Below are 14516 nucleotides of genomic sequence, written 5' to 3' on the forward strand. Positions count from 1 at the left end.
CACACACACACACACACACACACACACACACACACACACACACACACACATTGTTTTGATTAAGTAAGGCAGATCTTACCATCCTTCACAATTTACTACTTCTAGTAAAATGAGCGATAGAAATATACAGTACCCTACTCTTCATCATGTTAACTGCAACCACTTAACGTCAAAACATGGACATTACCCAAGTTAGCCAAATCAACAGTGAAGCCACATCCTTAATCAGTGTCCGATGAAGAATTTTTAAGAAGCTAGTAATGCAAATAAGAACACAAAGCAACAGATTCTCAGACGCAATTATACTAAATCTTTCCTCTCCACCTTTTCAGGCCTTCATTAGAATCCGAGATCTGCGCTACCTGGAACTAATCAATAGCATTGAGGTAATGCTAAGTCCTCAGAGGCCTAATTTGGTTATAATTTTTTTTTGTTTTCTGTTTTTTTTTTTTTTCCTGGCTAGTGTATATCCTGACATCATTAAATAGTGAATCATAATTACTGTCATCATACAATAATGTCAGTAATTGTAAGGCTTTTTTCTGGACTAGACCTAAACCTCAAACAAAGGAGGAACCTGTATCCCGAGTGACCTTTTCCAGTTGAGTCCGCGCTGACATGCAAGCGCACAGCTAAGCATATGCACAAATCCTTAACAATGTGCTTGCTGAGCGGAGCAGAATCTGTTATGGCTTGGGTGTTTCTGCTTGTTCTTATTTGAAATGTGGAAATGTTAATCTTTGACAGTCTGTTTTTGTCAGTAAAATTATTATATATGGAAAGAAGTGTTTCTTTCGTTCAATAAAAATGGTGTTTGTTATTTCTGTGGCTGATGGCAGAAGAGGTTTCAACACCCTTCAGTCTTGTGTAACTCTATGTGTATGCAAAGCCACATGCATAACTGTGTGTGTGTGTGTGTGTGTGTGTGTGTGTGTGTACATGCTAATATATGTGACTGTTAGTCTTAGCACCCAACTCAGTGTTTGTGTTGACTGATTTGTAGGAGAGGAAGAAGCGGGGTGAGAACGACAATGACCTGTTTCTGGCAGACGTCTACGCCTACCAGGGGAAATTCCACGAGGCAGCCAGGCTCTACAAACGTACTGGTCACGAATCCAGAGCGCTGAGCATGTACACTGACCTGCGCATGTTCGACTACGCCAAGGTGATTAAATCACTGACTAAAACACATGCTCTTACATATAAGATATTGTATCGATACAGACAAAAACACCTGCGAAGCATTGCATGTTTTCGGGATTTAGAGCATATGGTTTTCTTCAGCATGTGCAGTTATGCCAAATTGGGGCTCTGCACTGTGTTCAGACAGCCCCCCCTTTACTGTCTGCCTTTCATCTCCTCATATATCATCAGAATCTCTACATATATCATCTGATCTGCACACGCATGGCCAACGTTTATACACGTATCCCTGTACGACATATAGTTACAGTTGGAAGTGGGGCACAAAAGGAGAGAAATAAAGCCAGCGTCCGTTCCTACACGAACACTTTGATGAGGGGGTCAGTTGGAGCCGAGACAAATTCGTGCTTTATTATGTTTACATGCGGTGCCCCCACTTTTGATCATCACCGTTGCACTCGCATTGCTGGAGCAGATGACACAGCCATGACTCGTTCATGTATATTTGTGCTTGAGTTTGTATCAGATTGTATGTATGTTTGATGTGGCTGCTGTATATTTATGTGGCTGTGTGGCCATCTGGTCCCTCCGGCTGTTTGTTTTAGGTAGGATGGACACCGGAGGGAAAGGCCTTGTAGCTGCCTGCTGTTTGTGTGACTCGCTTCCTCCTGTCTCACACTTGACCCACATGGTTCTGCCCATCTGAACTGGACTTTTCTTTCTCTCCTTTCAGATTACTGTTAGGAATCTGCTTTTGATAAACTGTTGGACATTACATTACATTGTTGGTTGTTGCCCATCTTAATTACTAATTATTGAATGTGATGTAAAGTTTGAAACTTTCTCTCTCTTGCTGCAGGAGTTTGTTGGAGTGACAGACCCAAAGAGCTCTCGGATGCTGATGACCAAGCAGGCAGACTGGGCTAAGAGCAGCAGGGAGCCGCGGGCAGCAGCAGAGATGTACCTGTCAGCAGGAGAACATCTCAAAGCTATAGACATTATAGGCGAACACGGCTGGGCAGACATGTAGGTGTCAGTCTCTCTCTTAAACATTTTGAAATCCTGCTGCTCCTGTTTAACTTTCTTTAAAACGACCATTTTTGATATGTGTGTGATTTCGAAATATAATATAAACTTATCCTAGATCTAGTTCTTCTGCTTCAAAGCTTTACAGAAAGAAAAATAAGTTGATATGCTTTAAATGTTCATTGCATACATTCTCAGAGCTCTCCATCACCTTACTTTCTAGGTTTGGCAAAACTGTTGAGCCACCTACCCCATGTTACTTTTTCTTTTCTTGTAATTTCTTAAAGTAGTCTTCAGGAATAGTTCTCCAAGCTTTTTGAGGGACAATCAAAGCTCTTCTTTGGATGTTGGCATCCTTTTGTTCTATTCTCCGTGTAAGCTGATCCCGCACTGCTTCAGTAATCTTGAGGTCCAGGCTCTGAGGAGGCTAATCCATGGCTGATAGTCTTCCAATATGTGTTTTTCTCTTCAGGTGCTTTTACTGCATTGGCAGTGTGCTTGGAATTATGGTCATGCTGAAAAGTGAAGTTACTGCATATCATATAATTTCTAGATGGAATTGCATGGTGGATCACAATCTGACTGTACTTTTCTGTGCTCGTAATTACATCGGTTTTGACAAGATCCCCAACACCACTGGCTGAAATGCAGCCCCAAACCATGACTGAGACTCCAACATGTTTTGCAGATGGCTGTAAACACACATTGTTGCACCTCTGACGATCCCGCCATACTGACAATGACTTAAACCAAAGATTTCAAATTTGGATTCATCACTCCATAAAACCTGTTGCCACTGACTTTCAGTCTAGTTCTTGTGTAGTTTGGCATATATTGTCTTTTTCTAGATCTTGTCAGGTACATTTCTCAGGTCCAGTTTCAGGTTCTTGCGGAACTTGTTTCTTGTTTCATAAGAACATGCCTTTCAAATACTGTTCATCTACTGTAGTATTTTTTTCAGGCCTGCTGCTTCTTCTTTGTCCACTTGACCAGTATCCTCAAATTTTTTCAAGGATAGGCACACCGTGCTAAGATATGCCAATTTCTTTGTCTAACAGCTCTTTGGAATCACCCTGACGAACGGTGCTATATTTAGTATTTCTTTCATAGATTGAAATAAATAAATGGGGAAGAAATGTAGTATTTTTGCAACAGGCTGCTAGTAACAAAGTGCCTAAAGGTACAATTTAACATGGGTTCTTTTTCAATTTGTCTGTTATGTGTAGATGTAGATCCCATGAGTTAGATAGCTTTTGTTTTTAATCTAGAATGATTCATGGGTAGATTTTAACTGGCTTAACAGCAACAACAATAAAAAAGCAAAACATTCCTCTGAAAATGGTCAGGCACAAGGTCTGACTAAAAATGAGTGTTAAAGCAGCCATTATCCAAAGAAAACATCAGAAAACCTGGGGATCTATTACTCAAGACCAAAAAGATTACAATAAAGCCTATTCCTTTTTTATTTTTACTTGAATGCTCTCTCATTAGTGAAATGATGATGGGACAAAATACAATAACAGAGCAGCATTGTCCATTTAGATACAGAGACTCCTAATTAGACTTGTTGAAGTTTAAGTTGCAGTTTGTGTTTTAATTTAATAGCACAAGCAATAATAAACGTCCAGTAAATGTCATGAGTCTCAGTCACAGGCCATTAGAGCCAGATATGTGAAGGGGAAGCCATGAGGGCTAAACATGTTCCCAGAAACAAATACCTTTCCATTAAATGGGACTTACTGTGCTTTTCTTCATCTTCCGTTATATATACTGTTACAATGGCTGATGCTTGTAGTAAACATGGCCAAAGTTAATACTAATAATAATAATAGTAATGAAGTCAGCATATGTACAGGTAATCCCTATAAGCCAAAAGCTCAGACTTCAAACTGCTTTAACTGCTTATTTTAGGCAGTTTGACATCATACAGATGTAAGAGCAGTAATGAGAACCAGTATCCTTACAAGATTGTCTCAGGGAGACCACTCTGATTGTGAACAATCCACCCACTTGCTGCTTAAAGAAGGAAGAAATTTGTCTTAAACCATTCATTTCAGACAACTGATGAGCTGTGAGGCGGCACAAATGGCTATTATTAGATAGATAAGGATTATTTTGAACTGCAAAGCTGCTCTAGTAGAGACTAAGGATAAAAATATGGAGCTGGAAAGGAACATAAGAGTTCTCTTTTAAGGTTCTATCATACATCCATTATTGTTAATGTGTGTTGTGTGTCTGTGTTGTTGAAAACCAGGCAAATTGATATCTGGTGAGCATGTCAGAACTCCCTGCTGACTCCATCTGACCCACTCTCTGCACGCTGTAAGTGTCCTGTGGTGCTACCAGTGGGTCAGCGCAACTGACACTGCTGTTGAACATAGTCCGAGCTCTTTAGCCTGACTCAGATTCAGCTCGTGACCCTGACTGATTCACATTCTTTCTGGGGTCACGAGCATAGTTTGATACAGCAGTGTTCATCTTCTCCCGCCCTCTTTCTGTGTGCTCATTCCTGTCTTCTCTCACCCAGGCTGATCGACATCGCCCGTAAATTGGACAAGGCTGAACGCGAACCGCTAGCAAAATGTGCACTCCACTTTAAGAGGCTGAAACACCATGGCTATGCCTCAGAGACTTATTCTAAGATGGGGGACTTGAAGGCTCTGGTGCACCTGCATGTAGAAACTCAGCACTGGGAAGAGGTCTGACACACTTACGCACACCTGTTCAGCTTATTATAACTTATATATATATATATATAAAAAGTCCTGAGACAATCACATAAATATAATGTGAAGCATATAGGCCTGCACTTAACAAACTGCTGTGGCACTTGCACTATAAGCCACAAAGTACACTGCTCCATATTTGGGGTTTGTTCAATTTTGCAGGGATCCTCAGAAAAGTCCACTTTATTTGTCAGAGTAACCACAACTGAAAGCAAACAATAAGATAATATGTCTGCCTGATTTCTTTCTACACTGACAAACTGGAGCCACACACACTCCAGAGCTAATCATCCAGCTTTGGATTTCTCTGAATCCATGCCCACATGATGATTAGCTAGTGAGAAGCTCAAAACACTACTGCAGTGAAAGAGTATCAGCTTTAAATTCTGTTCTGCTTCCAATCAAATTCCTCCATCAAGGCGGATCATGGCAAGAAGAAAATATTGCATTTCTTTAATCCATCTGCAGTCTATAATCGAGTTAAAGGCGTTACAGAGATGCACATTGGCGATTTGCATGTTGAAACACTAGAGCCAAAAACAGAACATGAAATTATGATCACATGATTCTTGCTGTTATGTCTGTTGAAGTCTTCTTGGAATATTTAATCCTCAGAGAGGGAGAGACAGAGAAGAAAGAGCAGAGGAGGGAGGCAGAGGTTGAGAGAACTACTTGGCTTTATGTGCTTCAAGGGGGCGGGGTGGTGGACACCAAGACGAGCCAGACGGCACCACAGACTGAGTTACAGCATAGGCCATATGGATGCTATTCACTGCTCCCACTCTTCTTTAAAACAAAGTATTTCTTTAAATGAATGGGCTCAAAGGGCTGAAACGCACATTTGTTCTCCTTTACTGTATGGTATGACTGCTGTGTGATTCTTGGCTCAGATTTTGCCACAGGACGTTGAGCTAATTAGTCAGCGTGATAGGCGATATGTGTCCACGAAGCACTACAGCAGCTCTTTACAGTTTATACTGTCATTCGAACAGCACGAGACCTGCAGTTGGAGTTCTAATTGAGTGTGAAATCAATTTAGCTCATGCAATTTTCATTGTTCTCGGCTAATAAATAATGGCGAAGAAGTATTTGGACTTAAGGTAACATGTTTGGAAAATGTGCGGTAAGTGAAGTAGAGCCATAAATAGCCAGGGAGTACAGTGTTATTCTCTATATGTGGGACTAAAAACACAAGTCAGGCAGTCACAAGCATATGCTTCTTCTGTCTTCTGTCTCAGGCCTTCTCACTGGTGGAGAAACACCCGCAGTTCAAAAACGACGTCTTTGTGCCGTACGCCCAGTGGCTGGCTGAAAATGACCGTTTCGAGGAGGCTCAAAAGGGTGAGCTTTTACATCACCAGCAGGATTTCACTTTTGCTTTTAGTAAGCCAGTGGGAGAGGACTTATGTCACAGTTTCTTCTGCAATGCATGTTTCTGCTAGTGTTTACATATGGAAGTAATAAAGCAAGGCCTACTCCAAAAACTGAAATGTCTCACTACTTCCTTGAGATTCTCTATATCCACTGTAAAACATGATCCTCTTTGCTCAAGCATAGCAGGACAGAGCTGGGCTGCCTGTTAACTGAATGACATGCTTCCATGCCTCTAATCACCAGTACTACAAGCAGCTCTGATGATGATTACCAACTGTAACCATAGTTATAATCAGCTCATAGATTTATAATTATGATCTCAGCAGGCATATTTCCTCTTCTACATAATCTTCTTCTGCCTGTCTCCACATGGAGTGCATGACTGAGCAGGTCTGGATGTACTGAAACTTGCCTGTGGTCATGCGTTTTGCTGATTGTGTGTATTTTAGTTTAGTATTGTGTTACTAATGATTGTAATGTGTCAAATTCTGGCCTGCCTCCTGTCCACTGCACTGGGACTTCTCAATAAATAACATTTTAAGAAATGATTAACTCTGCTTAACTCAGGTGACTTTGTTTGTTATATATTCTGGAGGTTTTAGCTGGAGCTCACTTGGTACCAAAATCAGGTTCTGATTAGTACTCCCAGGGGTTCAACAAGATTTTCAAGTACATCGTACCTAAAGCATTTCCTATTTCTTAAATTTGAAGTTGTCTTTTATTGCCAGACACGCTTCTCAGTATGTCCCCAAAAGATAATGTTGTTATCTTTATTTTGCTAACAGCACAATGTAAGCTGTAGTTGTCTGCATGGGAGCTCTGGCTAAAAGATTCTGACAATTGCTGCTGTGCTCTGCAACCTTGTCAGCTTGGTTTTTGTGTTTCTGTAAGGGGGAGGGGGAGGAGTGTGCGCCCATTACTAACAGTAACCATCAGTGTCTGAATGTGGTTTTTATTCAGTTAGACTGATGAATGTTTGCCATAATACAGCCTGACCCCTGCTGTGGTTGCAGGGGCAGGGTCATTACTGAGGTCGACTCCCTAAAGCTGTTTCTAATTACCCTCTGATTGGAACATGAAGGATAGTGGTGATGTTTATTACGGCTTTAAAGTCAAAATGTTTTGGCGTTTCATATTAAGAAGCTGTCGTCCTGCTTGGAAAGGACTGGTACTAGTTGTTGCCTGTTTTTTTTTGTTTTTTGTTTTTGAAATGGGATGGCGCTTCTTGTTAAATACTCTAGGTAATATGTGAGTTTACAAATGTGTATGTCCTATAATGTACTTTCACTTCTTTTTTCTTGGCTGTAATAATGTTATAATTCTGTAGAATGTAGTTTCATCAGATTAGTAGGAAAATTACAGACATTTTTATACATTTTCAGAGGTGTGAAAGTAATTGTTTGAACACTTCGGAGTCCATGACTGCCTATAAAATTAAAAAAATGTATGTGTATATATATTAGGGGTGCAACAATACTTGTATCGATATTGAGCCGTTCGATACAGTGCTTTCGGTTTGGTACGCATATGTATGAACAATACAAATTTTTTAATTTATTTTATCAACTTTTCTTCTGACGATGCTGTCTGTGAGCGCTCAAAAATTTGAGCGCTCAGTGGATCTGCGCTCGACAGTGCAGCCTAGGCGGAGTAGTCGAACGCAGATTCACTGAGCACAGGGCAAGCTAGCGAGACAGAAGTTAAGCTGTCTTTGCAACATGGCAAATTGAACCTCCCCCACCCTCATTCAGATCTGGCGTTTGGAACTATTTTGGTTTTCATGTGACGTATGACCCTGAAGGTAAGCGCGTCATGGACAAAAGTAAAACAGTATTGGATATATATTATACTATATACAGTATATATATATATTTATATATATATTATATATCTAAACATATTAAAAATAGTAATACTTATATTTGCAGCAATGTGGTTAGCACTGTTGCCTCACAGCAAGAAGGTCCTGAGTTTCATTTCACCATCAGGCCGGGTTCTTTCTGTGTGGAGTTTGCATGTTCTCCCCATGTTTGGGTAGCAGATGGGATAGGCTCTAGCCCCCCCTGCGACCCTGAAAAGGATAAGTGGAAGAGAATGGATGGATGGAAATATATAAATGCCCTAAAGTTAATTCTGTTCATGTAGATGTAGCATTTTCAGTGGGAGAAACATTTCGTCACTCATCCAAAAAATATATCAAGGGTTTTCAATCCTAAACAGGTAATGAAAGATTTTTATTAAAGCTGAAAGTTTGTGCTCCAGTCACATCTTGATAGATGTTAGCAAGTGCTGTGTTTCCTCCCTTGCGATGCTCTGATAGGCTTTTACTACAGACACTCGTGCTCGTTCCTCCAGTTTTGTCTTCAGTAAAAGAAAAACATTCTCTCTTGGGAGATCAGGTGACTGTTGGGCCATTCCCGTTCTCACATGCCATTTGGAAACTCTTGGGTTGCTTTTGCAGTATGATTTGGATCATTATCCATTTGCACTCTGACGTGCTGTCAGATTAGTTTTTCAACATTTGGCTGAATCTGAGCAGAGTTTATAGTCCTGTACACTTAAGCAGTCACATCATCAATAAACACTAGTGACCCAGTTCCACTGACAGCCATACATGCCCATGCCATAACACTGCTTCTTGTTCCTGAGTGTAACCAGTGGTTTGCAGCTTGTTGTAAACCCTCTGTATTTACAGTCGCAAAGGCGTCTCTTGATTGCAGACTTTGAAAATGATACGCCCACCTCCTCGAGAGTGTTCTTGACTTAGTTAGATGTTGTGAAGTTGTTTTTCTTAACCATGTAAATAATTCTGTCAACATGCACTTTCCTTCTGTGGTCTTTCAGGCGTTTTTGGTGTTGATGAACTGGTCAGTGAAGTCATTTGTGCTAAAAATGAACCAGATTATTGATTTGGCCACTCCTAACACTGTTGCTATCGCTCTCTATGACAGGTTTATTTTCTTTTTTCCAGCCTAATGATGGCTTCTCTCACTTGCATCGGCATCTTTTTGAAACTCATAAGCTACGAAATGAAAGCGTCACACTTAGACTCAATCCAGATCTTTTATCTGCTTATTTTGTCCTGGAATAACAAGGGAAATGTCTCACTTCGCTGTGAAACTGCAATTCATTTTGACCCTCTGAAAATAGTTGAATATGTATAAAAATGGTTTTAACTCTTAAACAGGTAACACTGTTTTTATTAAAGCTGAAATTTTGCACTTCAGTCACATCTCGATTGTTTGATTTAAATCTACTGCGGTGGTGTCCACAGGCTCAATTACAAAAAGTGTGTCATTGTCTAAATGGACTTAATTGCATGTGTCCCCAAACATAAAATAACAATTATGCTTTAAATTGTTTCTGTAAATTCAGCATTACCTCAAGAGCAGCCAGTCTGTATTTTACCACTTTTCTGCTTTTATTTTTCAGCATTTCACAAGGCTGGACTTCAGAATGAGGCCGTGAAAGTCTTAGAGCAGCTTACCCAGAATGCAGTAGTGGAGAACAGGTTCAACGATGCAGGGTACTATTACTGGATGCTGTCTATGCAGTGTCTAGATATTGCCAAAGGTAAGATGCACAGGTATCTTGAGAGCAACCAGCCATAACTCATTTTTACTGAAATGCTTAATGCATTTTTTTTTCTTTTCACCATTGTTTGTCTGAATCAGAAAGTGAAGAACAGAGGGGAGAAATGCTGAAGAAGTTTGAACGTTTTCAGCATCTCGCTGAGCTCTACCACGTGTATCGCTCAATCCAGCGATACACGGTAAGAATACGATACACCTTAAGTCAAGACAACTGTGAATCGGTGTTTAAGTAACAAGGACGACTTTTTTTTTTTTTTTTAGCTGTCAGATTGTGCGTACTTGGAAACAATACCTACTATGTAGTTAGGTAGTTTAGGTACAAAGTTCCTTCTGCATTTTCTCTCTTTTCTAACAGTCCACTGTGATTTCTGCCTACTTTTGAATCAACTTTTATACTCAAATTCATCCAGACTGCTGTGTATTTGACAAAATTAGGTCTGGCTCTGCAAGATTATGTCAATCCAAGAGAGTCACGGTTTAAAGAGAAATTAAAATATTCATAGAGGGTGTTGGGCAGGGGACAAAAGAGAGAATTAAAGGCATTCAGGTTGCAGTTTATTGAAGGGAAATATCAGCTTGAAGGAACCTCCATTATTAGATTCTTGAAACCTCCCTGACCTCTATTACCATCAGTCCTCTTTTCCGAGCCTGCAGCTCTAACTTACTTTCAAACAAGCAGTTCTGGCTTATGAGCCCTGTATGGGTGACCTGGCCTGTGTCAGCGTTCTCAGTTTGTTGTTTCAGCTTTTTGCTCTGCTATGGTCACACCCCTGCAACAGAGAGGCATCGCTGTGATCCAGGCCAGAGCAGGAAGCCTCTATATCTCATTTTAACTCTCCCAGACAGGCACTATAGATTTGAACTATCAACTATAGGGATAAAGGGCTGTTAGTGATTTTGTTTTTTTTAAGAAAATGCATCTTTTCCTTCAGGGTACTTTGAGCAGGAATGAGGCACTTTGAGTGGTTAGGCTGCTTTTAGATCAGGTTAAAAGATGACGGGAAAAAAAGATGGAAATGGAGCTTTTAAAACTTTCATCTGAGATTTCTAACACTTTGTGACCCCTTAAACTTACATGTGTATATTTTTAACTGTCTTTATCTGTAGGATGAGCCCTTCAGTTCTCACATGCCAGACACGCTCTTCAACATCTGCAGATTCCTCCTGAACAACCTCACAAAGGACATACCACCAGGCATCTCTAAAGTGTATCCTAACATTTCAGAAAATGGACTTAACGTAGTGTTAGATCTCAGCAAATATTTAGAAAATGGAGCATTATGGGGGCCTCTTAATGTGGAAAACTCTCTGTGACAGATAGATACCATTCTAAAATCGCGACTGGCAGAGGCAGTGAAGATAGAGCAGTGGAAAATAGATAGACGTAGGGAGAAATCAGGAGAGTTGGCGCCACTCCGAAAACCAAAGTGCTGCTGAGAGAAAGAAAAGGGGTGTTGATGGGGAGGAGGAGCCGATGCCAGCAAGAAACACATTTTCTGTTATCTAAACAAGTGCTTTGATTGCTGAACTTTGTGCAAAAGTATGCATACAAAAACACACTGAACAATACGTTTTAATTTGAACAAATACACACATACACGGTCGCGTACACCCACAGCCACATGGGCAAATCTATGTAGGCACACATCGGACTCTGGAATGAGGAAGGAAAGCGCAGCCTTGGAAGAGGAAATCAGGCCGAACAGCTGCAATCCTCTGTGGCCAAGCTGAAATGTTCCAAAAACTTTGAACTTGGATTTATAGTCTCAGCAAATTGCATTCAACTTGGTTCAACACTTAAAACACTGCACGCACACACACAAAATTGCACTTAAACAGCTCCACAATAGGACGTGCACTGATCAAGAGTCACAAAACTGGGTGTGTAGGAGGAGAATCGAGAGCGGCTGGGTAGAGGGGCAAGAACAGAAATGATGTTGAGTTTTAGGTGATGGAGAAGTGCCTTTGTAGTGCTGTTGCAGCTGCAACTCATTGACCTCTGGTTGCCACTCTCAGAGCTCCTCTAGTAACAATATGTTTCTGTATAAATACAAATAAGCAACTCGTCCTCAATTAAAACACAAAAAAACCCTACAAACAAACTAATTTATTACTTTCTGGGCATGCAGTCAGTGTTGCTGGCTTAGTGCAGCTGATGTTCTGCTAATGTAACACAAGTATAAATACACCCACAATATTTGGAATAAGATATCTACAAAGCAGTAATTCTGTGCCAAATCTTCCCCAGGTTTATTTTTCCTTGACCTGATTATAGAAACACTTTATATGCGCTGGCCAAGCAGAGCCGACAGCTTGGTGCATATAAGCTTGCAAGGTACGCATACGAGAAGCTGCAGGAGCTGCACATTCCCTCACGCTTCCAAGAGTCTATAGAGCTGGGCTGCCTCACCATTCGTTCCAAACCTTTCCACGACAAAGAGGTGTGTGTGTATGTGATGTTTTTGAAATTTTAGAGCTGTGACCTTTATCATATTTGTTAAACACACCTGTGTTTGCTGCAGGATCTGATTGAGGGCATGATGTGCTACCGCTGCTCCACCAACAACCCCCTGTTGAACAACCAGGGGAGTGTGTGCATTAACTGCAGGCAGCCTTTCATCTACTGCGCCTCGTCATATGGTCACTGACACTCATACACCACCAAGGAATCTGCTTGTTTTATTAGATTTTTTTTTAAATGTCGCATGTGATTTTGTACAGATGTGCTGCCACTGGTCCAGTTCTACCTGGAGGAAGACATCTCTGATGAGGATGCTCTGTCTCTTATTGATCTAGAAGTTCCTCACACAGATCAGAGGGCTGCACGATGGCAGGATATAGACAATGGTGGTATCCTTTGATTATCAGTTATATGTTGATATATAGACAAACAAGGGTTATTAATGTGTTATAAAAGAACTACTGAGCCTTTACTGTGCCGCAAGTCTGTGTTCATGCTGTAACACAGTGCACATCTCCTCAAAATGAAGCACGTGGCTCTCCTCTGCCTTGTGACAGTTCTAAGAAGCTGTTTAGTCTGCGCTGGCCTTGATTCTGTACTTGTGGGTAAGCTGTCAGAACTAAGTCATCTTAGCTCTCGAGCTAATAGGGTTACTGAGGCTCTCCTGTCTCATCTTAATGACACTAACCCTCTGAGAGCCGTAGCCACAGCCCTAGTGCAGGGATTAACCTGCATTAGCCAGCAGACCCTCAAGGGCACTGAGGTATGCTGTGTTCTTCCAGAGCCGTGAAGTGACTGACAGCCACAGCTAATTTTGAACACTTTGCCTCTTAGAAAAGTCTCTCGGGGATAATTTTGTAAGGGGTTTTCCTGCTCTGCAAACATAATTACTGAAGACATATGCGACACAAAATGTGTGAAATGTGTGCATCGCCTTGGTTATATGTTCTCAAATAAACACAATAAGATCTCCAATCTTTGAGGATGGATGAGGGTTTGGACGATGAAGAGGAAGATCCATTTACAGCCAAAATGAGCTTTGAGGTAATAAGAAAAAGGACAAAATAGATGAGGTGATTAATATTCTGCCAAATGGGCAAGCCAGCTGGACAGGGTGAAAGGACGGAGTCTATAATGGTTCATTTTTGTGTATAAACAGCAGGGGGGCTCAAACTTTGTCCCAGTCAAGGTGAGTCGTCCTGTGCTGCGCGCCATGAGCAGGAGGGACGTGCTGATCAAACGCTGGCCCAGGCCGCTCAAATGGGAATACTTCCGCTCCCTGCTGCCTGAAGTCAGCATTACCATGTGTCCTACCTGCTTCAAGGTACGGCGTTTATAATGCATTCAGCTAGCAGAACCCAGTGTTAACCACCTGGTGTCCTCTTTGACGAACAAAGTTTTTGAATTATTTCTTTATTTTCCTGTCAAGTTGCTCACACTCTCATGCTGTGTTTATTGCAGATGTTTCACAGTGAAGATTATGAGCTTCTGGTGCTTCAGCATAACTGCTGCCCATACTGTCGGAGGCCCATCGACGAACCAAACTGACGGTGAACTGAAAGTGGAGCACCTAATTTATACTTTTTTGTCTTCTGATTACATTTTCTTTAAAACTGTGCGGTACGTTTGGCGGGTGTACATTATAGGAGCAGCTCTTTGTTATCCAAGGTTGAATGGCTGAAGTAATACCTAGAGTGTTTGTGTGTCGGTCATTACAGAGTGTAAGAAAAGTGCACCATCAGCCAATAAAGCCTGGATTATTAGGATCAGATTACCCCGGGCCAGTCAGTGATTACATCATTCACTCTGTAAATGTACAGTGTAAACATATAAATAGAAAACTTTTTTTTTTTTTTTGGATATAATACAAAACGTGTTTGTTGTGTAGAGAATTTTCCTACTCACAACAATGAGATAATATTCTACCATCGAGTCTACAGCTTTATGCACTACAGCTGCACTGTATGTTTGATAACAATACAAGATCATCTGTTATTAAGTCACAAGAATTTGATTTTTATATGCTTGCAAATATCCTTTGAATAAATTGTATATTGGCAATTTGTAAAACTGCGAGTTTTCTTAATCCTTCAAAGACAATAACTGCCCCTCTTGATTTGTGTTTGTGTCTCCCAGATTCTAATTGCAGTTCACTCAAGGCTATGAGTTGAGCTCTGCATTATGCATTGGTTA

General features: G+C 40.9%; 1 protein-coding gene across 1 annotated transcript in view; it reads left to right on the forward strand.

Moving 5' to 3' along the window:
• ift122 (intraflagellar transport 122 homolog (Chlamydomonas)) overlaps positions 1 to 14357 on the forward strand; it is a 25091-nt gene extending 10734 nt beyond the window's left edge. The window contains exons 16-29 of the mRNA XM_005938929.3: positions 333 to 386; positions 1004 to 1165; positions 2003 to 2169; positions 4697 to 4868; positions 6134 to 6236; positions 9702 to 9842; positions 9944 to 10041; positions 10970 to 11070; positions 12138 to 12303; positions 12385 to 12502; positions 12584 to 12712; positions 13291 to 13367; positions 13483 to 13647; positions 13785 to 14357. Coding sequence (XP_005938991.1) covers positions 333 to 386; positions 1004 to 1165; positions 2003 to 2169; positions 4697 to 4868; positions 6134 to 6236; positions 9702 to 9842; positions 9944 to 10041; positions 10970 to 11070; positions 12138 to 12303; positions 12385 to 12502; positions 12584 to 12712; positions 13291 to 13367; positions 13483 to 13647; positions 13785 to 13871 — 1740 coding nt within the window. The 3' untranslated portion in view covers positions 13872 to 14357. The remainder of the gene's footprint in view (positions 1 to 332; positions 387 to 1003; positions 1166 to 2002; positions 2170 to 4696; positions 4869 to 6133; positions 6237 to 9701; positions 9843 to 9943; positions 10042 to 10969; positions 11071 to 12137; positions 12304 to 12384; positions 12503 to 12583; positions 12713 to 13290; positions 13368 to 13482; positions 13648 to 13784) is intronic.
• Positions 14358 to 14516: the final 159 nt, after the last annotated feature.

The sequence above is a fragment of the Haplochromis burtoni genome, unplaced genomic scaffold (assembly GCF_018398535.1).
Source record: "Haplochromis burtoni strain Fernald_Lab_line unplaced genomic scaffold, NCSU_Asbu1 Contig_252, whole genome shotgun sequence".
Taxonomy (NCBI): Eukaryota; Metazoa; Chordata; class Actinopteri; order Cichliformes; family Cichlidae; genus Haplochromis; species Haplochromis burtoni.